The 24234-nt window shown below is 43.7% G+C and overlaps 1 protein-coding gene across 2 annotated transcripts in view; it reads right to left on the reverse strand.

Annotated features, from left to right (window-relative positions):
• MYH10 (myosin heavy chain 10) overlaps positions 1-24234 on the reverse strand; it is a 121222-nt gene that overhangs the window by 33912 nt on the left and 63076 nt on the right. The window contains exons 8-16 of one of the 2 annotated variants that reach the window (XM_052658274.1): positions 23160-23258; positions 21423-21566; positions 21081-21176; positions 17827-17945; positions 17047-17199; positions 10404-10577; positions 7457-7630; positions 6848-6962; positions 2748-2810 (exon numbers count right to left, since the gene is read on the reverse strand). In XM_052658274.1, coding sequence (XP_052514234.1) covers positions 2748-2810; positions 6848-6962; positions 7457-7630; positions 10404-10577; positions 17047-17199; positions 17827-17945; positions 21081-21176; positions 21423-21566; positions 23160-23258 — 1137 coding nt within the window. The remainder of the gene's footprint in view (positions 1-2747; positions 2811-6847; positions 6963-7456; positions 7631-10403; positions 10578-17046; positions 17200-17826; positions 17946-21080; positions 21177-21422; positions 21567-23159; positions 23259-24234) is intronic. The other variant, XM_052658275.1, reaches the window with a different exon arrangement.

Below are 24234 nucleotides of genomic sequence, written 5' to 3' on the forward strand. Positions count from 1 at the left end.
AACATTTAAGTACCGTGTGCATTTCCAGAAACAATCCTAACACTGAACAGACTATCTCCAGTGTACCCCTATTATATAGTAGTAACAAATTTACAGTGGTTACCTAACTGGGTTGTAGAACCTTTGGGAAGTTTTAGAAGAATTCCAGCAAGCCTGGAGGTTGACAGGGAGCATGTGATTTAAGGAGAATGCAGCCTTGCTTCTCCCAAGCACCAGTGCTGAGCTGACCTTGAATCTGTCTCCTTTACTGTCCCGTCTGTACTTTCTGTCCCTGCAGAAGCCAGTCTGGGCAGAGGGAGCCCCTCTCCTCGCCACAGTGTCTCCTGCACGGCTGCTTCTGCTGATGGTCCTTACTACCCCGTAAAGGAGGTGGTAGGTGTCAACTAGCGTCAGGGCAGACTACACACAACTGTCCCCTGACACAGTCAGGATCAACACCAAAGCCATGGACAGCAGCCTCTGTCATCACAGGCCCTTTTTAGTTTAAAAACCCCGCCTACAACTCTGAGGGTTAGGAAACTGCTTAGCTAATTCACTACATCCTCCATTACCAGTTTATCCCAGGAGTCTAGACTTTCAAATTATTTGGGAGAAAATACAGACCTTCAATTTACAGCAGAAACTTGCACGACCTCCTTATTCTGCCTCCAGGAATTCTGTTCCATTCTCCCCTGTGCTTGTTTTTTGATGGTTTTGGAAACCTCTCTTTACCCATCTCTCATTTTTAACCTCAAAGCCCTGCATGTTCTTCCTGTGGAGTTTTCCTAATGTCCTGACTGTACTTTGAAGCACAGGGCCCATGTGAGCCACGTGTTCTCTCCTTCAGAGGTGCCACCACCTCAGTGCATCAAAGGCTATCATGATTTCATGCCTAGGATCCCTCTCATCCATCGTCTCCTGAGAAATCACTGAAAATACTAATGCCTCTGTTTTCACTGAAAGCCTGTTACCCCTCCTTGGGCTTTGATTCCATAAGCAGATGTAGAGGAGGACATTTTTGCTGTACCAATACTACACACAACTTCAAGACCACATGGAGCCATGGTGGATGGAAGGCTCATCAGGAGGAGAGCCTGAGACCCTGATACTCAGGTCAGCGGAGCGACTCGACCAGGGGCCACCTCCCAAGAGAGACGGATCAGGCAGATTTCCAGTTACGAGGCCAGCAGCAGGGGAGGGGTGAACTGGCCCCCTGTGGGAATGCTGTCATCCAGGGTAGCCACGGACCTGATCCTGCAGGGACGGAAAGCACCTGGTCTGCAGACCCCAAAGATCACAGCCCCTCAGGAAAGAGCCTCTGTGCTGTCGGAGAGGGAAAGGCCGTGGCGGGAGGCTGGGCGAGGCTGTTGCACCCACTCGCCCACCTAGTCCCTCCCTCTGTGACTTCATGGTGTGCCCTCTTGGTGCCAGGAGCAGGGGAGTGACAGTGGGCAACAAGGGCCCACAGGCTGGAAGTCTCTTAAACAACTAGAAACCCAAGAGATAGAGGAATGAATTTAAAGAGGGCACTCTGCTTTGGGAGCAAGTCCGAAAGTTCTACCGCTGACCTTTTATCACAGCACAAGTCCCAGGCAGACCACAAACATCAAACCGCCTCCTGACTCCCTCTTCACTTCCTCAGCTCCGCTCCCCCCACCCCCACCCTCAAAGGCCAAAGATGACCAACTGTGAAGGTGTCTCCTGTGGAACAGTCATCCCAGCTCACAGAGCAATCTTTGGCATCATCTATCCCTCCCTCCCACACCCTCACTTGCAACCTATTTTTACACAGTAGGTGATCTAGAACTGACAGCAGGAATCTTGGGTAAAAATGGGCATGTTTGTTTTAACATATTTTTAAAAAACCTTTTGAGATGGATTTGGATCTCAGCATTATGTTCCAAAATCATGAAGGAAATTTTATAATATGAATTTGACTTTATCTTTGAATTTTCACTTGACAGTTTCACTAAACAAGTAGAAGGTTACATGATCTTCGTTTATATTAGCCTTTGCCATGTTTAGGCTGTATTCTCTTTATTCATTTATTTTTAAAGTACAGTTGATCTATATATAGGTTGGGCTGTATTTTAAACAGGGCTATGGACTCAAACCTTTAGGCCCAAATGTCTAAAGCTCAATTTCAGGTTCAAGGTACAGGTTCTAACACTCCACTCTTTGTCTCAATGCGCATAAATCAAGCCTTGTATTGACAGGTCAGTTCAAAAGAAAAAGCCAAGTAGCCAGAAATGCACATCAATTCCAAGTAAAAGGCATAATGATGAGTCCAACAGACATGAGATAATTATGCAATTAATTGTTCACAAAATGTTAATGACTTGAAAAAGAAAAAAAAAACTCCTCCTTGGAGTTCCTTAGAGTTGAAAATCTAAAGGTAACTCAAAGACAAGGGACATATTATTTGGCACATCAAGTCCTAACAATTCCCTTAGAGGACTGGGTATCAGATGGCACTACTGGAAAAGGTGGGCACAGACCTTTTGCTATGCGGTGCTTTGGGCTACGCATAAAATAAGAAGCAATGTGTAGGCAGTAGCGATTGAATTGTTTATGAGCTCAAACAGTTGCCTTTAAGGATAATAAAACTGAGCATGAAATGAAGGTTCATGCAGGTCTATGAGCAAAACAAAAACAGAAACCCAGAAACCACCCCCCGCCCTCCCAGCCCCCCTGCCAGCCCCCCACAAGTGCTTCCTCTGGGCTGAAACCCTTTGTGTCTGGAAGACCTACAGGCTTTATCCATTCACCTGGTGGCTCATGAAGACCAGAAACACTGTCATAGAAAGAAGCTCTCTGAATATTCTGAATCTCTAAAGCAGAGAAACAGCAAAAACAGGAGGACAGAAGGGCAGATACACAAACACTTCAGTTAGTGTGAGAGACATTTGACATCACAAGTCAACTTTGCAATCCGGCTACAGAAGTAGCTCGTCCAGGGAAGACCCCATGCAAACATTACTGTTTCAGAATTTGCACATCTGGACAAAGTTCTTTACAAAATAAATGAATATAGCTGAACCACTCCCAGCTCCAGGTGTCAGCATTATATAACGTATCAAAGGCAAATGGTTACCCCCATGTAAATGCAGGATGAAATTTAAGAGCAACAAGATACCATGTGCATTGTCTTTTATAATATTATCTTGCAAATTATTAACAAATTAGGACAAAACTATAGTAAGTTACATTACTCTGAAAAAGGTGGCATTTACTATTAAGAATACACTCTGTAATTTTATTTCCAATTCAGATTTTGGAAATATAATTTACTTCAAATACAAATAGTAACTACCATTATGGAAAACAAAATTCCACTGTACAAAATGTTGAAGTAACAGTCAAATAATAACTAAGACGATACTTATTGATCATACCGTTACTCATGAAAATATCTCAGGAGGCACATTTACAGGAAAATGTAATTCTTAGGTCTTTTCCCCCTTTATGTTAGCCCCTAGAAGTAGTAAGAAATCATGTGTAGCTGCTACGAGATCCCATGACATCTTTTAGCAAAAAGTTGGGCACTATGAGTCTCTAGGGCAGGGCTGCCACCAATAAATCTGAATTCTCCTCGTCTGGCCTGGAGAAAATTCTGACACAAAGTCTATTTTAACACGAGTGTTTTATACTCAAGGTATTGCATCTTTGCAGGCAAATTACAGTCACACATCATATCCTCAAACATTCAGTCAACTTGTCATTTTCTGCTTTTGTACTAACATGGCTATAAAAATATGCAACTATTTTTACGTTTTTTCCAGGACCATTTTCTTTCCAGCTCTTCTTCTCCCAAGATATCCCTACAGCTAGAGTGAACAAGATGAATTCTCCACCCTACACCCCTTTCCAAACTCCTGGGCCTGCCACTGAGCTCACACATGAAACACGCAGTCCTCGCAATCGGGGAAGCCTGGCATCTGGCTCTGCTTGCCCCGCCCCCGCCCCACCCAATGGTGGGTCACCTCCAAGAACCCGTCACTCGGATTACACCAAGTGCCTGCACCTGAGCTGACGGATGGCAAGACCTCCCACTAAGAGCAGCAAGCATGCAGGATGACTCTGGAGCAGACACTGGCACAGCCAGGCCACCCTCGGGGTAGGAGTCCACTTGGCCTGTTCAGACCACAGTGGCGACATGTGCTCCCAAGCTGCCTGTGGAGAAAGTTAGGCCCTGGGAGAATAGTGCAAACAGCTGAGGACAGCTGGACAGGGCTCGGGCCAGGCCAGGAGGGCCCTGCAGGCCTCACGCCTTCCTCTCAGAGATCCTGTCATCAAGTGAATAACGCTCTACAGCTCATTCGGGAAAGCATAAACAGGCACGTAAAGGCTCTCCAGACAGGGTCCTCCCTGTACCTGTGACATGGACACGCGCCACATCTTCACGGCAACTGCAGCCTCCCCTCCCACCTCCCCCACCAGATCTCTCATTCCTGAGACTTCTGACCTGGTGTGGACAAAGGCCCTTCCGTATCTGGACGGGGAGGGTGGGGCTGAGGAGGAGCTGGGAAGGCGGAAGCCAAGGCAGAGCCCTCCGTCCCGCTCCTGCTTCTGAGTGTGTCCTGGGAAAGCCCTGGGCAGGCGCAGAACAAGTCTTTCAAGGTTCTGGGATTCTCCTGACTGCAGATGGTCCTGGAACTTAGCGTCAGACTGGACGAGTGAACAGGTCAGGGACTCAGCAGGTGGTTCCCACCAAACTGCTTTTGGTCAAACCCAGGACCTCCTGCCGTGATTCCCCAACACCTGCTTCTCTTCTCATTCAAAATGAAAAGAGAAAACCCATTTTTGAGACTTTAATGGTAGACCTAGTTTGCTCTGTTCCTTTTCTCCTAGGCTTTTCTTCCATGCCCACTGCTTTTATCCTCGGTCACCTTACTCCCTGCTTCTGGGGTCTTTTACCCCAATCCATCCAACAAGCCAGTGCCCTCTTTGCTTCTTCAAGTTCACACTGTGTTCCTACTCTCACCTACAAGCCTACCGATGCCATTCAGTTCATGAGGGCAAATCCATGGTACTGGCCAGAGGGTTTCTTTGTGGTCCAGCTTCCTCTGTCACCATTCTCATCTCCTGCAAAATTCGCTCCGCCTTCTGGTCCCAGCCCTGCCCTAAAACTTCAATGGGATTCTTACCCTGAGCTGGGATTTTCCACTTCCTCACTGTGATCATTCCTTCCACTGGCTCAACACCCCCTTTGCCCACACAAACATCACTTCTAAAACCACCACCCACCCCGATATGAGTTCAGCTAAACTGTCACCCTCTGTGGTTAAGGCCCGATCAGGATGTAAATGCTCACTAGTGATGCTGGGAGACTGCCCGGCCTTTAGCACGTGGTCAGGAGACACTGGCTTTGTTTTTTCAACAGATTGTTATTTTTCAAGGACAAGAAAGACTGCCTCCTCCTTCATGACATCTGACCTTAGCACCCCAGGAACAAGGCAGCCCCCCTCTATTCTGCATGTGACAGTCATCTCAGGGGTCACCAACACTCAGCAGTCATCCACACGTCTTACCTCCTTTGCTCTGAGACCTGAGCGAAGCTGGGAGCAGGGGTGGGTGTGGGGGCCCCACACTGCCCAGGGCAGCACAACAATCCATTCCTGACTGAACGCTACATTCCTGCCGAGCAGCGCCAGTCACTCTTGCCTCCTCTTCTTGGGATGTTTCCCACTGACCTGTGTGGTCTTCCTGGCCCTGTGGACCCAGCGGCCCCCAGATCTCAGGGTCCCCTTTTCCACTCTGGACTCACAGCTCAGACCCACTCTCATACTTCCCAGACCACAGGGCCGAGAGTCCCTATGCTGCATGGGCACTGTGGACGCCACCTTGGGGTCCTGTCCTCTCCTCAGGCCTCAAAAGGCTGCCGTGGCGAACCAAGTTACTGCCAGGGACAGCGAGCAGCAGCGGCCAGGTGCAGATGTCCACCCAGCGGGACAGTGACGAGAAGCCTGTTTTCACCTGCTGGAAACCGCACCTTTCCCTAGTCCCTGCCTGTGCAGTCTCACGGCCACTGTCTCTCTCCAGGACACGTGCTGGAGCACATGCGCTGTGCCCACCCCCGCACTTGCTGGAGCTGACCTAAGTGGCCTGACTAGACCGTCTTTGACATGGTCGTCGTCCCCAGCTCACTGTCTCTGCGGTCATTCTTTTCTTTCTCTTTGCCCTGATGGCCCTAAGCCCTCTGATCTGCCTTCTGGGTTTCTTTCTCGCTACCTGTGCGGAGACACCTAGGTGACGAGGTCTCGAGATGCTACGGAAAAAGCAGAAGTGAGCTGACAGGCCTGGGGTCAGGGTCACGGCCTAGGCAGGGACAGACTCGAAGCTAAGGTCCTCATGACCTGAGGCCAAGTGAAGTGGGGGCAACAACCAGGATGAAACATGTAGACAGCTAGGCTCAGAAAACACTGGTCCCACTACAAACATGGACACAGGTGCTTTGCTCATCTGGTCTACGATAAAGCCACTGACACCGCCACCTGAGGACTGGTGGCGATAAAGACAACTGACCTAAATGCAGATGGTCTGAGAATGCAGAGGCTTCCAGGGTTCTGCATCCCAACACCCCTGGGTTACGACTGTGTGGGGACCAGGGTGGCCTGGGGCAAATGTGCAGGTCTTATGGCTGTGCTACTAGAATGTTCCCACAGCAGCTGACCAAGAAGGCAGATGTCTTGTTACTCAAGTTTTCTAAAGTGGGTAAAATCCGACACAACGGCAGCCCTGCTCTAGGGAAATTAAAGAGGTTTAAAGTAAGAAAATATACACACATCTCTGTGTAAAGAACCATACTTAAGCCTTAACTGTAGAAGACTCCAGTCAAGCTCGATGACAAACACGAGCACATTCTTACCATCCTTCCAGAGCTCTGCCACGAATCTGTCAGAGGACTGGTGCAGGAGGGTGGCCACATTGTCATTCAGGGGGTCCATGTTCTTCATCAGCCACTCGTCTGCCTTGTAGTCCACCTGCCGGCCCAGAGCCAAAGGCGGTGAGAGGGGCAAAAACAAAAGCAAGAGAAACATATTCAGCCTCAACCCCAAATGTTCACAGAGCCTCTGCCAGGCAGAAGATGGCAACTTCAGGCTGAACCCAATGTGCCTGGAGCACTGCCCTTTTCCCTCCCCAGAAAACCAATCAAAAGGAAGTCACATATCCTGCAGCCTTCACCCCTAAAAACCTTCCTCCCAAAGCACTGGGGAGTCTTGGGATTTTAAGCATGAGCTGCCCATTCTCACTGCTTGGCCATGCAATAATTACCTCTCTCCCCCCTTCACTCCCACCTCTCCCTCTCCAAAATTCATAGAACAGTCCAAACAATGGTGGTCTCAAAGGCAATGCATTTGTAGTAGGTACTGTATTTGAGGGTTTATGAATGTATACCGACACATTTGTTACAACCCTCATCAAAAGTAGCAAAATTTCAAGCATGGTACTTTTAATGGAATTCTTTCACTCTTACCTTCCCTGCATAATGGATAATGCAAAAATCAGCTTTGTCTTTCAATTGACGTGGTTTCTGAAACTTGGAGTGGGACCCTTGCTCTTGAACGAGCTTTTCAACAAAGGTCTTATCTGTGGCTTTAGGGAACCAGCACTCTTCATCCAGAAGGGCCAGCACGCCAGGAGGGTTAGCCTGATAACAGAGGCAAGAAGAATTGACATATTCTGCACATCATTGTACGTGTAAGGATGTTTTCCACTGGGTTTGCCAGTTTAACTTCCAAAACAATTAGAGCTTCATGAATATCTATGGAAAGCAAACTTCTAGGATAACAGGTATTGCCAAACTATAACTGTAACGCAAATGCTGAGATCTCAAAGGCTAAGTAAGTACTGGTAAGAAAACAGATGAATACTATATTTCATAAACTTATTTAAAAAAAATTCCAAGTAGATAACTCCGGAAAAGTAGCAAATAAGAGACACCAGAAAGCAAACGGAAGGTGTAGAGAAAACAATCTTTATATTCAATAAACCCTCCACAACCTGGAATGCTTCAGACATTTTATATCCTATCCAGGTCAATTTAAGATTTCTGTTTAAGTGATGATTAAATGAGCATTTCACCCTTTGTGAAATATTTAAAGCTACAGTTAAGTCGAATATATGGAAGATGATGATGTAATTTATCAATTACTTTTTAGGTTTGTGTTGAGAGCCTGTGTTATTTCACTCAACTCACTCACTGAAAAAAGCCTGAGAGACACAAAGACGGAAAGCAGACGAGTGCCTGGGGTGCTGAGGAAGGGGAACGGGAATGACTGCCAAAGTACAAAGTTTCTTTCTGGGATGATGAAAATGTTGTGGGATTAGACAGTGGTAATGGTTGTACAACTCTATGCTGAAGCTCACTGAATTCTGTACTTCAGAAAAAATTTTAGGGTAGTGAACTCTGCCTCAAATAAAAAAGCGTCCGGAGCGTGCTATTCTGGAAGGTCAAAAACCAATGGAAGGAATTCCTTTTTTGGGAAGAAAGTGGGCGTCTACCTGAAAGCTAAACGAAATATTACAGTAGTGATGGCCTACGCTATAGAGGTTCGGGGTCATGGTTTACTGCCATACTGCAAATATGGCAAGTTTCTGATCCAAGACTGAACAGACCAATTCTAAGGAAGGAGATCAACCCTGGGATTTCTTTGGAAGGAATGATGCTAAAGCTGAAACTCCAGTACTTTGGCCACCTCATGTGAAGAGTTGACTCATTGGAAAAGACTCTGATGCTGGGAGGGATTGGGGGCAGGAGGAAAAGGGGATGACAGAGGATGAGATGGCTGGATGGCATCACTGACTCGATGGACACGAGTGTGAGTGAACTCCGGGAGTTGGTGATGGACAGGGAGGCCTGGCGTGCTGTGATTCATGGGGTCACAAAGAGTCGGAACTGAGCGACTGAACTGACTGAACAGAACTGAACAATGAAATCAGCATTTGGGATAAATCCCTACCAGTTTTCCTCAACTCACAGGCCCTTTGTATTTATTACAGAAGAGCTGGCTCTGTACAAATAATGATTAAAACGTAACTGGAAGGATGTCTTTAGTGGTCCAGTGGTTATATATTCTCCTTGTAATGTAGAGGACATGGGTTTGATCCCTGGTCAGGGAACTAAGATCTCACATGCTGTGGAGCATCTAAGCCACAACCACTGAAGCCTGTGTGTTACAACTAGAGAATCTGTGCGCCATAAGGAAAGATCTGGCATGATACAACAAAGATCCTGTGTGTGGCAACTAAAGACCCGACACAGCCAAATAAATAAACATTAAAAAAAAAAGTAACCACGACTGAAATGTCATAACGTGGTCAGAGAAAGGCTGAGGTTAACAGAACAGGAGCAGGTAGAAGCAGCTGAAAGCCCAGGACGAAGACCCTCACTCCCTGGCTGTCTAGTTCCTGGCTCCTCTATCTAAAAGAATTTGCAGGGTTCGGACATGCTGAAAGAACGCTATAATCAAAGGCAAGCAGGTTTAGCAGTGATCCTACAGAAGAGATGGGCCAGAGAGGCATTTAACCCGATTTTACCCACTCACAACGACCTTGAGAAATGAAGTTCTGGACTAAGGTAAGTGAAACACACATCTTTCTGCCATAATTTTTACGTTTTTAATCTTTCAATGAAAATATTTCTAAATTCTGAAAGAGGAGCCCAAATATAATCTTTTCTAAAGGACTCCATGACAGCATGACTCAGAAGATCCACAATTTTGTCTCCTTTTCATTTTTCCGATTTCATCCTTTAGTGTCAAGATCTCTGTTATCACTTTTCCTTTTAATTGAGGATTTCTAAAGAGTTGTTTGGGAGACAATGTTTTGTCTCCTGGTCAGAGTTTCAGAAGCAGCTGGCCAGAGGCTGGATTATGAGAGATCAGGACAGATGACAGTCTGGCAGGTGCCCCCCGCCGAGTCATTTTTTGATATTTTCTTTCGGAAAATACTGCCCTCACTCTACATTTTGAAAGGCTCCTCAAAGGAATAATAATCCCATATCATTCTACATGCTACTGTTAAATGTTTTACGATTATAAACTCTTACAAACACTGTAAAAAAGCACCTTAGTACTTATGAGGATAAGCTTCAGTGATCCCCCGAATTGGATCTGCATGACCCACCAAATTCATGGCTAGACACGGAACCCCTTTATCGTCTTGGACATGTGCCTGGCTGAGCCCCACACCCATGAGAGGACAGGACACGACTGAGAGAAAAGACAGCTCGAGAAGGGTCTTACTTGCAGGCTCTTCACTTTTTAAATGGGTATTTCATCAAAGCATCCTAGTAAATTTAGATCAGAAAATTATCTTCACGCTGATGAGACAGGAACATTTCCGTCTCAGTTTATGGGAAGAAAAGCTCAAGGCACCGCCTGAGCCTGGGCGGAGAGCCGGCCGGCAGGAGAGGGTCTTACGGGTCTCTCGATGAGGTCAATGCAGGGCTGCAGGTCGAGGCCAAAGTCGATGAAGTTCCACTCGATGCCCTCGCGCTGGTACTCCTCCTGCTCCAGGATGAACATGGTGTGGTTGAAGAGCTGCTGCAGCTTCTCATTGGTGTAGTTGATGCACAGTTGCTCGAATGAGTTCAGCTGCGGAAGTGGGGCGGGGGAGAAAGAGAGCAGGGGGAGAAGAGAGGACCAGTCAGCTTGTTCTCAGAATGTTCTCGAGGAGTTATTAACCAGGTCTCAACTACCCTAGACTGATGAGGATCTCTCTTAATCTATGCACAAGCCCCGCCCCTCACACCCCCACATCATGTTACTGAGAAGCTAAAATGAGAACATGATAAACTCAGTCTGCTATTGTAACTCAGTTCAGTTCAGTCACCCAGTCGTGTCCGACTCTGCGACCCCATGGACTGCAGCACACCAGGCCTCCCTGTCCATCACCAACTCCCGGAGTTTACTCAAACTCATGTCCATAGAGTCGGTGATGCCATCCAGCCATCTCATCCTCTGTCATCCCCTTCTCCTCCTGCCTTCAATCTTTCCCAGTATCAGGGTCTTTTCAAATGAGTCAGTTCTTTGCATCAGGTGGCCAAAGTATTGGAGTTTCAGCTTTAGCATCAGTCCTTCCAATGAATATTCAGGACTGATCTCCTTTAGGATGGACTGGTTGGATCTCCTTGCAGTCCAAGGGACTCTCAAGAGTCTTCTCCAACACCACAGTTCAAAAGCATCAATTCTTCGGCACTCAGCTTTCTTTATGGTCAAACTCTCACATCCATACATGACTACTGGAAAAACCACAGCTTTGACTAGATGGACCTTTGTTGGCAAAGTAATGTCTCTGTTTTTTAATATGCTGTCTAGGTTGTTCATAGCTTTTCTTCCAAGGAGCAAGCATCTTTTAATTTCAAGGCTGCAGTCACCATCTGCAGTGATTTTGGAGCCCCCCAAAATAAAGTCTGTCACTGTTTCCCCATCTATTTGCCACGAAGTGATGGGACCAGATGCCATGGTCTTAGTTTTCTGAATGTAGAGCTTTAAGCCAACTTTTTCACTTTCCTCTTTCACTTTCATGGGGCTCTTTAGTTCTTCTTCGCTTTCTAGCACAAGGGTTGTGTCATCTGCATATCTGAGGTTACTGATATTTCTCCCAGCAATCTTGATTCCAGCTTGTGCTTCCTCCAGCCCAGCATTTCTCATGATGTACTCTGCATATAAGTTAAATAAGCAGGGTGACAATATACAGCCTTGACGTACTCCTTTCCGTATTTGGAACCAGTCTGTTGTTACAGTAGCTGATGTACTCCTTTTCCTACAGACTGGTTCGAAATAGGGAAAGGAGTATGTCAGTTACTGTAACTGATTATCTACAAATAAAACCATTTTTACTAGTGAATGGTTTTATGAAGAGAAATGAATAAATGAGAAAGTGAGAAAAATGAAAAGACTCGGGAAGGTCAGAGGCCGAGGAGGCAAGCGCATCTCTGAGCGCTTTGCGGGTCTGGAGAACAGATGGGCTGCTGTCCTGTCCCCTCTGCTCCTTACTTAGGCCAGTGGCTCCAGAGTGAGTTAGGAAAAAAAAAACACCTTTTCATCTGTTACAGACATTTCAGTTTCCCTCTGTGTGAACTCTGCCCATTTTTCCACGGTGCTGTTGATGGGATGAAAAATCAAAGGATGAAGTAACAGGGGTAATTTTCTTAAAGCAATTGTGTTCTGTGAGAAGTACTCAGCCTTTTTTTCTTTCTCCATGCTGTCCACACAAGTACCATGGGGCCATAAATAACCTCTTTCATTATAAAAAGTGATCTTCAATTACAGAAGGTTTAATCAATCCCCAAGGAATAGACTCATGGTCTGAAAAAGCCATTCCGATCTTCCCTGGGAGGTGCAGCACTCAGTGTTTAGAATAAGGTCATGCTCAGAGGGTGGGGCAGTGTCTGCCTTGTTCAATGCTGTATTTCTGGTGAACCACATCAGCATTTGCAGACTGCCTGATGGTGGTGATGTTTATGTTTATGTTATGGATTTTTCTCTGCCTTAAGATCACGAGACTTAGCGCTCTGCTCAGCCTGAGCTACCATGTATGATGGTATTTTTGTTAAATAAAGGTCTACTTGCCTTCCATATTTAAGCTACTAAAAATATTTTTAAATTATTTGTTCTTCAACTGGTTAATGCCTGGTATAAGATTTGAAATGTACAGAGAGTTGCACTGAGAAGTCTCACTCTGATCACTCGCTTGATCACTCTAATCAATAACTGTCACCTATTTCCTGCAATTTTTCCAGAAAGTCTCCACACTCATAAATGTGTGTGCTATCTAGACTTTTTAAGCTTAACAAAGTATCTTGGGGTCTGTACTATAAAGCCACCCTATTCTTTACAATGGGTGTACAATTCCCTACTACATGGATATATGTCATAATTAATCAAATCAACCTCCTGTGGTGAACATAAATCTCCTAATGGTGGACAGTTAGGCTTTTTCCATTCTTTTCCCATGATAAATAATGCTCACTAAATAATTCTGCATTTTTAGTATCTAAAACATTTTTCTACTGTGTATATTCATGTCAAAGCCATACTTCTGAAGTTCTACAGCTTTATGTTTTATATCTCTTAGTATCCTCTTTTCATTTCTTTTTCAGAATTTTCCTATGTATGCTTTATTAATTTATTTTTCAAATTAGTTTTAGAAGCAGGTCACCTAGTCTTCCTCTATCCCTTAAAATTCCTATGAATAGTTTTTAAACAAGTATGTTCTGTTTCAAGATAAATTTGGGGAAGATTTACACCCTTATAATGCTGAATTTTCTCATCCAAGAACAAGGCACATTTTTACATTTCTTCAAGTCTTTTGTTTTTTATAGTAGCACTGTAAAGTTATCTTCAACTAAATCTTGCCCATTTTTTCTCAAATTTCTTCTTAGGTATTTCATCTGTTTGTTTGCAGTTGGAAGTGGAGGTCTTTTTCTTCATTGTATCTGCTGATTGTTTACATGCAGGAAAGCAACAGACATGCAATTTGCATGCAGCCGCCTTTCATGACTTTTCGGTTATTCACAAATCAGTACATACTAAAGCAATCTCTTATAGTGGCAGTGGCAGTTTGGTGGATAAAACTACTACACCATAACAGTTCAGGTTTTATGAGGATAGACATAATCCAAAAGGGTTCATTTCAAAACAAGACAATTCAATATCCAATTGGCCAAAGTATTACAGTGATCCCAAGAAGTATTTATGCCTTACTATATAATCGGTCTATCAAAAGAGAAAGTTTTACATTTTTAGGAGACCAAAATTTTATCAAGGTTTTAGGAAAACCACAGTAGGTATGTGACTACAAACCTTTGATGGATTGATGCTGTTTGGAGAAATCTAGTCAGATTAATAATGAAATATATTGAAACCCAACAACAAATGCTGTGGGTGTGTCTTCAGAACAGAGACCATCACGTCTCTTCATTTCTCCATCTCACATGGCTGCTCCCGACCCCCACCCAAACCACCATCATCTGGCCGCTGAGCTACAACACCACCACCCGCCACACTCTCCCCACGTCTGCTTTTCCATCTCATGTGTTTCCAGCTCCTCTGCCCCTCCCTTCAGCTACGTCTAGTCACTGTGGCTTTTGGCAGTTTCTAACATCTAACATGATCTCTGTTTCTAACACCTAAATGATCTCTGTTCATTTCCAAGACAAACCATTCAGTATCACAGTAATCCAAGCCTATGTCCCAGCCAGTAATGCTGAAGAAGCTGAAGTTGAACGGTTCTATGAAAATCTACAAGAACTTGTAGAACTAACACCCAAAAAAGATGTCCTTTTCATTATAGTGGACTGGAATGCAAAAGTAGGAAGTCAAGAAACACCTGGAGTAACAGGCAAATTTGGCCTTGGAATGCGGAATGAAGCAGGGCAAAGACTAATGGAGTTTTGCCAAGAAAATACACTGGTCATAGCAAACACCCTCTTCCAACAACACAAGAGAAGACTCTACACATGGACATCACCAGATGGTCAACACTGAAATCAGACTGATTATATTCTTTGCAGCCAAAGTTGGAGTCAGCAAAAACAAGACCAGGAGCTGACTGTGGCTCAGATCATGAACTCCTTATTGCCAAATTCAGACTTAAATTGAAGAAAGTAGGGAAAACCACTAGACCATTCAGGTATGACCTAAATCAAATCCCTTATGATTATACAGTGGAAGTGAGAAATAGATTTAAGGGACTAGACCTGATAGACAGAGTGCCTGATAAACCATGGACGGAGGTTCGTGACATTGTACAGGAGACAGGGATCAAGACCATCCCCATGGAAAAGAAATGCAAAAAAGCAAAATGGCTGTCTGGGGAGGCCTTACAAATAGCTGTGAAAAGAAGAGAAGTGGAAAGCAAAGGAGAAAAGGAAAGATATAAGCATCTGAATGCAGACTTCCAAAGAATAGCAAGAAGAGATAAGAAAGCCTTCCTCAGCAATCAATGCCAAGAAACAGAGGAAAACAACAGAATGGGAAAGACTAGAGATCTCTTCAAGAAAATTAGAGATACCAAGGGAACATTTCATGCAAAGATGGGCTTGATAAAGGACAGAAATGGTATGGACCTAACAGAAGCAGAAGATATTAAAAAGAGGTGGCAAGAATACACAGAAGAACTGTACAAAAAAGATCTTCACGACCAAGATAATCACGATGGTATGATCACTCACCTAGAGCCAGACATCCTGGAATGTGAAGTCAAGTGGGCCTTAGGAAACATCACTACGAACAAAGTTAGTGGAGGTAATGGAATTCCAGTTGAGCTGTTTCAAATCCTGAAAGATGATGCTATGAAAGTGCTGCACTCAATATGCCAGCAAATTTGGAAAACTCAGCAGTGGCCACAGGACTGGAAAAGGTCAGTTTTCATTCCAATCCCAAAGAAAGGCAATGCCAAAGAATGCTCAAACTACTGCACAATTGCACTCATCTCACACGCTAGTAAAATAATGCTCAAAATTCTCCAAGCCAGGCTTCAGCAGTATGTGAACCGGGAACTTCCTGATGTTCAAGCTGGTTTTAGAAAAGGCAGAGGAACCAGAGATCAAATTGCCAACATCCGCTGGATCATGGAAAAAGCAAGAGAGTTCCAGAGAAACATCTATTTCTGCTTTATTGACTATGCCAAAGCCTTTGATTGTGGATCACAACGAACTGTGGAAAATTCTGAAAGAGATGGGAATATCAGAGCAGCTGACCTGCCTCTTGAGAAACCTATATGCAGGTCAGGAAGCAACAGTTAGAACTGGACATGGAACAATAGACTGGTTCCAATTACGAAAAGGAGTATGTCAAGGCTGTATATTGTCACCCTGTTTATTTAACTTCTATGCAGAGTATATCACGAGAAACGCTGGGCTGGAAGAAGCACAAGCTGGAATCAAGATTGCTGGGAGAAATATCAATAACCTCAGATATGCAGATGAAACCACCCTTATGGCAGAAAGTGAAGAGGAACTAAAAAGCCTCTTGATGAAAGTGAGAGAAGAGTGTGAAAAAGTTGGCTTAAAGCTCAACATTCAGAAAACGAAGATCATGGCAGCTGGTCCCATCACTTCATGGGAAACAGATGGGGAAACAGTGGAAACAGTGTCAGACTTTATTTTGGGGGGCTCCAAAATCACTGCAGATGGTGACTGCAGCCATGACATTAAAAGATGCTTACTCCTTGGAAGAAAAGTTATGACCATCCTAGACAGCATATTCAAAAGCAGAGACATTACTTTGCCAACAAAGGTCCGTCTAGTCAAGGGTATGGTTTTTCCAGTGGTCATGTATGGATGTGAGAGTTGGACTGTGAAGAAAGCTGAGTGCAGAAGAATTGATGCTTTTGAACTGTGGTGTTGGAGAAGACTCTTGAGAGTCCCTTGGACTGCAAGATCCAACCAGTCCATTCTAAAGAAGATCAGCCCTGGGTGTTCTTTGGAGGGAATGATGCTAAAGCTGAAACTCCAGTACTTTGGCCACCTCAAGCAAAGAGGTGACTTATTGGAAAAGACTCTGATGCTGGGAGGGATTGGGGACAGGAGGAAAAGGGGATGACAGAGGATGAGATGGCTGGATGGCATCACCAACTTGATGGACGTGGGTTTGAGTGAACTCCGGGAGATGGTGATGGACAGGGAGGCCTGGCATGCTGCGTTCATGGGGTCACAAAGAGTCGGACACAACTGAGCGACTGAACTGAACTGAACATCTAACAACTTCTCTCTCCCGCAGGACCACTAGACCTACTCTCATTTTGCTGGGGATTCTTCCTGAGGCTGGGGCTTCTCATGCTGAGCTCTTAACAGCTGCAGACACACTTTGCACTGTGGGTCTCCCCAATTCCTTCCATCACAGCCCTCTTCTCACTTCATTATTCAAAATCCCGAGAATTTGGTGGTTTTTCTGTCACTTAATGTTTGACTCTCTACTAGAATGGCAGGGACTGTACCTGCTTATCTGCCATCATATCCCTGGTGCCTGGCACTGCAATTGGTACACTGTGAGCCTGAAAGATTATTTGATGAAAGAATAAACAGAAGCAAGAAGAGCAGGAGGGAGAGTGACATACCTCAAAAATCTCAAATCCAGCGATGTCCAGGATCCCAATGAAGGAAGCCCCTTGCCGTTTGGTCCTGTCCAGAGCTTTATTGATGCGGTGAACGAGCCAGCGGAACAGCCGCTCATAGGTAGCTTTTGCCAAAGCTTCTACTGCAAAATCTGCCTGTGATTAGACAACAGCAACCTTTTAGTCTGAAAATAATCTCAGCAAAACGCTAAAAGCTGTTAGATGGAGGGAATTTAATGATCTACAGTGCCCTCCAAACCCTAAAAGAGCACTTACTGCTTAATCATGTCTGTTTTACATATCAACAGAGGATATTAGTACAATTAGATACAGACTGGAGATAATCAGTGTAGGAGATGGATGAAAATGCCCAGGAAAAATGACTTCCTTCCCCTGCCCCTGGGCTTCTGTGCAGCGTTATCAGCCCAGAGTCCACCATGAAACAGGTGATTCTAACTGCTACATTCCCGGTGCTGGGCCCTCCTCCCCTTACAGGAACAAGGGATCAATCAGGCATCCTGCTGGGTAGGATGCTGGGGTACACAGCTTTTTCCTTCTGGACGGTTCATCTACCTGGGGAAAATTCAAGGTTATATTTCAAACTTCCTTTTCTATAAGTTACCTCTAAAAATTTTCTGCAAGAAAACAGTCAACTAGTACCAAGAAACACGTGGATGATGGAGCTTTTATTGGTTCTGTTTGCTATATGCCAATCAGAAGGTGTCATGACCACGGTTATCAATCACTCAAGCAACAACTGTGTGATAACTGTGTTAAACTTACTTGTTCTTTGGTCTGGGCTTTCTGCACGTAGTCTCGGCCGACCTTGATCCGGGGGGTGAGAATGGCCCGAGTGAACTCCATCACATTCATGCCAAGAAGATGGCAGAGCTTCTGTGCAACTAGAGGGTTAAAGGCCTCCTAAATACCAGGCCTCCTTACCGACCTCATCATAGCACATTCAATAAACAGTTGAAATACCTTAGTAATCACCTAACTGTATTAAGAAATTAAATATAAGTCTTAAGGTTAGACAGGTGTTAGGTCTTATAAAAACTACCTTCATCCTTTCATATTAACAACACTTATCCTTAGGCCGTAAGAGATGATTAGTCAGCAATTACTTACTCTGGATAGCTTAATAGATAGAAGTTACTAAGTCTTAGAAGTCATGGATAATGCAGAGAATGAGAAAAATGGTATTCAAAATATTTTAAATCACCATGTTACCAAGATAATTTGTCATGCCTACAGAGTGATCCTAGTACTTTAGTAGGCAAGAAACCTAAGGGATTTTAAAAATCAATTATTTGATTACATGGCTCACATTAAAAAGCTGCTAATTTTGTTACTGTGGATTCTCACCAAATTTAGGGCACTTTTCTCACCAGAAGTTCACTGCCTAATGTCACTAAGGTCCAACAAGTGTTCCAATTACTAATGTTTGATTAGGGGTTAAAATAACAATAAAATTCTCTAAGGATAAACACATTTTGAGTCATGGAGAGGCATAACCAAGTTCATTCTGAAAGATGCACTGCATCCCACTCCTCTGATCCATGTGAACTGCTGGCCACCCAGGAGCCCCCTGGGTGGGCAGGGAGGCTGTGCCTCAGGGAATACTTCCTTTGGTTTATGAGTCTTCTCACCAACTGCCCTCCTCACCCTCTACATCCTGCCTCCTTTCAGTTAACGTACATAGGTATGCATGTGTACACGTGTTGGGTGAGAAGCTGAAAAATACACAGAAGTAGAAAAAGCAAACTGCTCACATTCTTTTTCGTGATGATAACCATCATTTTAGAGGCTAAAACACACACTTCATAGAGTGACTCTATCTTGGCTTACTCTCCTCCACAAGGAAAACAAGGTCCCTTATTACATTTTCTACTTCTAAGCCTTATTACTCTGTTATTTGCCACTTTTGTTTTTCTTTATAGTCATTTTCAATCTAAAAGGTAATAATCTGCCAATATCACTGAGAAAACGCCAGTGGGGAGCAGGTAGATGTTTGGGTGTCACTGGGATCGGAGCCCTTCACCCTGACTGTGCCCCGTGGTCACTGAACACAGGCCTCTGGCGCCCGCCACCCCACAGATCGGTGGTTAGACCTGGCAGACTTTTCTTGGTTTTCATAGTGATGTGCTGATGAAGGTAATTTTAGTAAATTTAGTAATTTTAGTTTTAGTCCTATTAATGATAGCAGAGAATAAGACTTTTCTGAAAAATGCCATTTTGATACCAACATGTAAAAATGCCATGGGAAATTAACATTTAAAAATATATTAACCTGATAAAATAAGCCGGTCACAAAAGACAAACACTGAATGATTCTACTTATACGAGGTACCCAGACTCGTCCTATTCATAGAGACAAAGTAGAATGGCGGTTGCTGAGGGATGGGGTACGGGGACTTGTTTTAGAGTTTAAGTTTGCAAGATGAAGTCTACAGAGTGACTGCATGATAATGTGAATATATATTATTGAACTATACGCATAAAAAAGGGTTAAAATGACAGATTTTGTTATGTGTAATTTTACCAGAATTAAAAATTTTTTAAATACTGATAACCTGAAAAACTCTGGTAAGAGAAAGCAGAAATATCAATACAAACAGAAGTCCAGGTGTATATATCCACTTCAAGCCCTCATTCTGATCTTGAGTTGAGCATCAGACTGAAATGTTTACAAATGAAGTATCTGGGATTTGCTTTGAAATAATCTAGGAAAGGGGAAGTGGTATAAATGAAACACAGGCCATGGGTTGGTGGTCGTCTATGCCAGGAGACAAGAACGTGGTAGGAGGTCCTTCCACTCTGCTCTCCCCTCGCATATGTTTAAATCATGCTGTAATTAAAAAGTACAAACTCTGGCACACTGCCAACAGTGCAAGTGTTAATTAACCACCACTACTACCTAATACGGAGAAGGCAATGGCACCCCACTCCAGTACTCTTGCCTGGAAAATCCCACGGACAGAGGAGCCCGGTGGGCTGCAGTCCATGGGGTCGCGAAGAGTCGGACACGACTGAGTGACTTCACTTTCACTTTTACTCATTGGAGAAGGAAATGGCAACCTACTCCAGTGTTCTTGCCTGGAGAATCCCAGGGATGGGGGAGCCTGGTGGGCTGCCGTCTCTGGGGTAGCACAGAGTTGGACACGACTGAAGTGACTTAGCAGCAGCAGCAACTACCCAATATAGGTAATAATTCAAGAAAATTTATAGAGCTGTAATTATTTAAAGCTTCTTATTCAATACAAAGCAATTAATGTTACTTCTATTACTGGGGATGTAATGAACAGCCAGGAGGCAATGACACTGGAGCCATTTTGGCTTTTTAAAAACAGTTGTTCTATAAATGAATCAGGAAAAGGAAAGAAGGATGCTCCTGGGAGGCAAAAGAACGTTCTGGTGACCAGGCACAGATGCCTCAGCTTTCTTTGCGTCTCCAGACTGTCGGAAGAAGACCTCACAAGAAGTGAAGTCGCTCAGTCGTGTCCGACTCTTTGCAACCCAATGGACTGTAGCCCACCAGGCTCCTCCATCCATGGAATTTTCTAGGCAAGAGTACTGGAATGGGTTGCCATTTCCTTATGGTTCACAAATTTTTGTTTTTAACTGCTGTGAATTTGAATCCATTTTTAATATTTAAAAGTTTGAAAATTTCATATTAAAATCTAGGTTTCCACCTTCCTCTGAAAAATCAGTTCTGGTTCCAGCCCTGGACCTGCATTCTGGCAAGGAGAAAACTGGCTGGAAGCCAACAGCTGCAGCTCCCTTAGGCACGAGCTGTGTGGTCTCTTCAGCCCACTCCCAAGTCCTAACCCCCGTCACTAAGGCAGGGTCCCCACACCCGCTCCTCAGCTGGCACTCCATCCTCCTCCCTCCTCTCTGGAATCTGACTGACCCTTAGGTAGGCATGTGGAGCCTCATGGGAGACACCTCAGGATGCTTTTATGCTCGTGTTGTAACACATTTTTGGAGAACACAACAGGCCATAGAAACAGAAATAAAATCAGTGTTCATCAGCCTACCTGTATTTTCCGGCATGGAGGCTTGATCAGTGTTTCGCTCCTTTTTGAAAGAAATATTCCCAAACTGAAGCACTGAAGATACCACTTTAAGCATTGCTGTATGTTGATATTAAAAAAAAATTAAGATATGATATCAAAATGTAGAGGACATATTCTAATGTATTTTGTGCTAAAAATTAGCTATACAAAACTTCTCAGAAAGATGAGTCTCAGGATTTCATAAAATTAAGAGGCAGGTCCCATTAATTTCACAATCATTCTCTAGTTTAGGTTTTTTACCCCTAACTTATAAGTCTTGGTAAAACTGAGCATCAGAATCTTATTCAGAGAAATCACACATACACAGAATCTCTTCATGGGAGAAGCCCATTATATGCATCGCCTCCATTGTCTCCTGGAAGTTATCTTTGTCTTGTTGTCCCGGAATAGGAATATAGCCATTGGAGAGAAATCTGTAGTTATTAAATCCTTCAAGGAGCAAATCAGCTGAAAGAAAACAGAATACAACGTCATAAATAGTCATCAACAGACTGAAGCACAGCCCCATCTTCAAACTGGACCCACAGGACAGAAAAACATCTGATCCACCACCACATTTTACATTCTCACATTAAATACACAGTCTTCCATGATCTGTACAGTGAAACAAATGATGATGTAAACAACAGATATCTCAACAGGGGCTTTTGGGACAGTGGTTTATACAATATTTGAAATCAGATAGCTGGGAAATGATATCAGTTTTCCAGATAACTAAACTTTATTGTTTCCAGATTTAAATACTTTAGACATCTTTTGAGGAGGAGCCTTCAAACCCATACTCTGCGTTCCTGGTGTGGAACGTGGGCCCGCCAAGTCCTGAGCCAGCCAGCACCCTGGAGCCCTTTCTCCACGTCAGTCTGCTTAGTGGTCCATTTGCCTTTGAGAGCGATGTCTGACGCAGCACTAGTCTGACCGGGTATTATAACAGACATGCCCACTGACTCTCTTATTTCAGGGGACATGAATAAGCAAAAACAAGCTCCTTTTCAATAAATGTGTTCTTAAGAAAAGAAGAGCGTGCAAAATAGTAAAACATGGTTTTCCCTACAGCAGATGTTATCTGGGCTTCTGGCTTTGTGTGTCACTGGCTCTCCTGCAGAGAACTTCTCCTGATCACACCAACCCCTTAATTCTTATCTACATCACATGGAGCTTCCACTGGGTATTGCTTTAAAAAAAAATTCCTTCTTTTAACAGTTATTTTCTTGATTCATTACTGCTTTCAGTCTGCCAGGCTGAAAATGAGGGTTTTCTTCCCTTCAGCATTATCTATTGAATACCCTTGAAATTTTAGTCTCTCAACGGCAATTACTCTATTTGCTGCTTATTTTTTTTCCCTTGCAGGTCTTTAACTAATTTCTGGGTTTAATGCTTCCACAGATGATCCATGGTTAGTAAAAGCCTATATCTCAAGTGAGAAAAGGACTGTAGGGTTTTATATGTCTATTGTGATATCTAAATAACATACATACTAATTCTAGAGAAGCAGCATTTACTCTGAGACTCAGAAGAAACCAAAAAGTTGTGTATCTTCTTCTGACCCAGCAAAATTCTGACCCAGGAAAGAACTTACTTTTTACCTTGTCCAACTCTAAATTTCTGGTCTTTGTGATTCACAAAATAAATAAAAATCCACACAGGCTCTTTCTAGTACTACTGGAAGGATAAGATACATTCAGTTGTAAATCTAGGAATACACACATGTATTCAATTTCACTTTATTAAATAAATTTATTTTTCATTACTTTTATATTTACAAATTTTGAAACAAAATTTGTATAAAACATATCATATGCCTTCAAATTTAAAATTATTTTAAAAGAAAAGTACAAAAGATAATATAACACCACCCATATGCTTGCCACTTAAAGTACCTATCCCATGGCTTGAAGTTCAGTTTCACTTTCATAATTGAGCCAGCTAGAATTTTGGTATGTGTGTGTGCATAATTCTGCAACTGCTCTCTTTCTAAAAAAAACATACTATAAAAGATATTTAACTGAACATAAAACAGTAAAAAAAAAATCTGTAACTTACACTTCAGATGCTCTCCTGCTCCAGATAACAACTGGTAAAAGATATGAAAAGTACGCTCATCTTTTGCTTGACGAACAGCACGAGATTTTTCCAGAAGGTCTGAGCAACGGTGGTTAAGGGTGACAATGAAAAGGTGGTCTCCTCTCAGTGTCTGTACACATTTAATTTGTAAGATTTTTCTTTCTTTAGAATACAGAAACTAGTCTGCAGTGAATCACTCTAAATGACTGAATTTTGTATGCGGAAAAAGAAAAGATATGCAACTTCTGTTTCTTACTAATCTTCTAGAACCTCTGAACTTGCAGAGAGCTTGAAGATCAGAGCGCTTCCCTCACCCCTCCTCCACCCACACTACCCTGACACAAGGAGCCGTGAGATGCTATAAAAAAAGGGAAGCCAAGTTGTCTGAGGTGGAAAAGCCTTGAAACAGCAGACTTATTATTGCAATTTCACAAAGAAGGAAACCAGGGCACAAAGAAATTACTCAAACAGCACAGTCAGAAACCAAAACTTTGCTGGACTCCAAAATACGTGTAACTCTGGTACCACTCCAGTCAGTTAGCACCTGTGTGTGTCAGAACACCGCAGCCCCGTGTGGGTATTTGGGGCGTGGATCTGGGGCCTGTTTGGTTTCTCTGTCCACTGAGTCTGGATGCTCCTGGAATATCTCTGCATTGACAGTCACACTGGACTCCCAAGAGTCTCAGTTTTACTGCTTTGGGAGAGAATTATCTTCTCTGAATTAATCTTCCTGGGGCCACCAAAGCAAACTGTGTATGTGCATACAGCCTAATTTTAGTTAAAAATTGGACTACCCCAAACACACCCTCCACATTCAGTGAAGCGTGCCTGCACATGAAGGATCTCTTCAACATGAAGGGACTCCAGCGCAGCGGTCGCCAACCCTTTTGGCACCAGGAATTGGTTTTGTGGAAGATGATTTTTCCATGGACCAGAGTGGGGATGGTTTGGGGATGATTCAAGCACATTACATTTATTGTGTACTTTATTTCTATTATTATTACATTAGTTCCTCCTCAGATCATCACGTGTTAGATCTCAGAGGCTGGGGACC

This window comes from Budorcas taxicolor, chromosome 19 (genome assembly GCF_023091745.1).
Source record: "Budorcas taxicolor isolate Tak-1 chromosome 19, Takin1.1, whole genome shotgun sequence".
NCBI lineage: Eukaryota > Metazoa > Chordata > Mammalia > Artiodactyla > Bovidae > Budorcas > Budorcas taxicolor.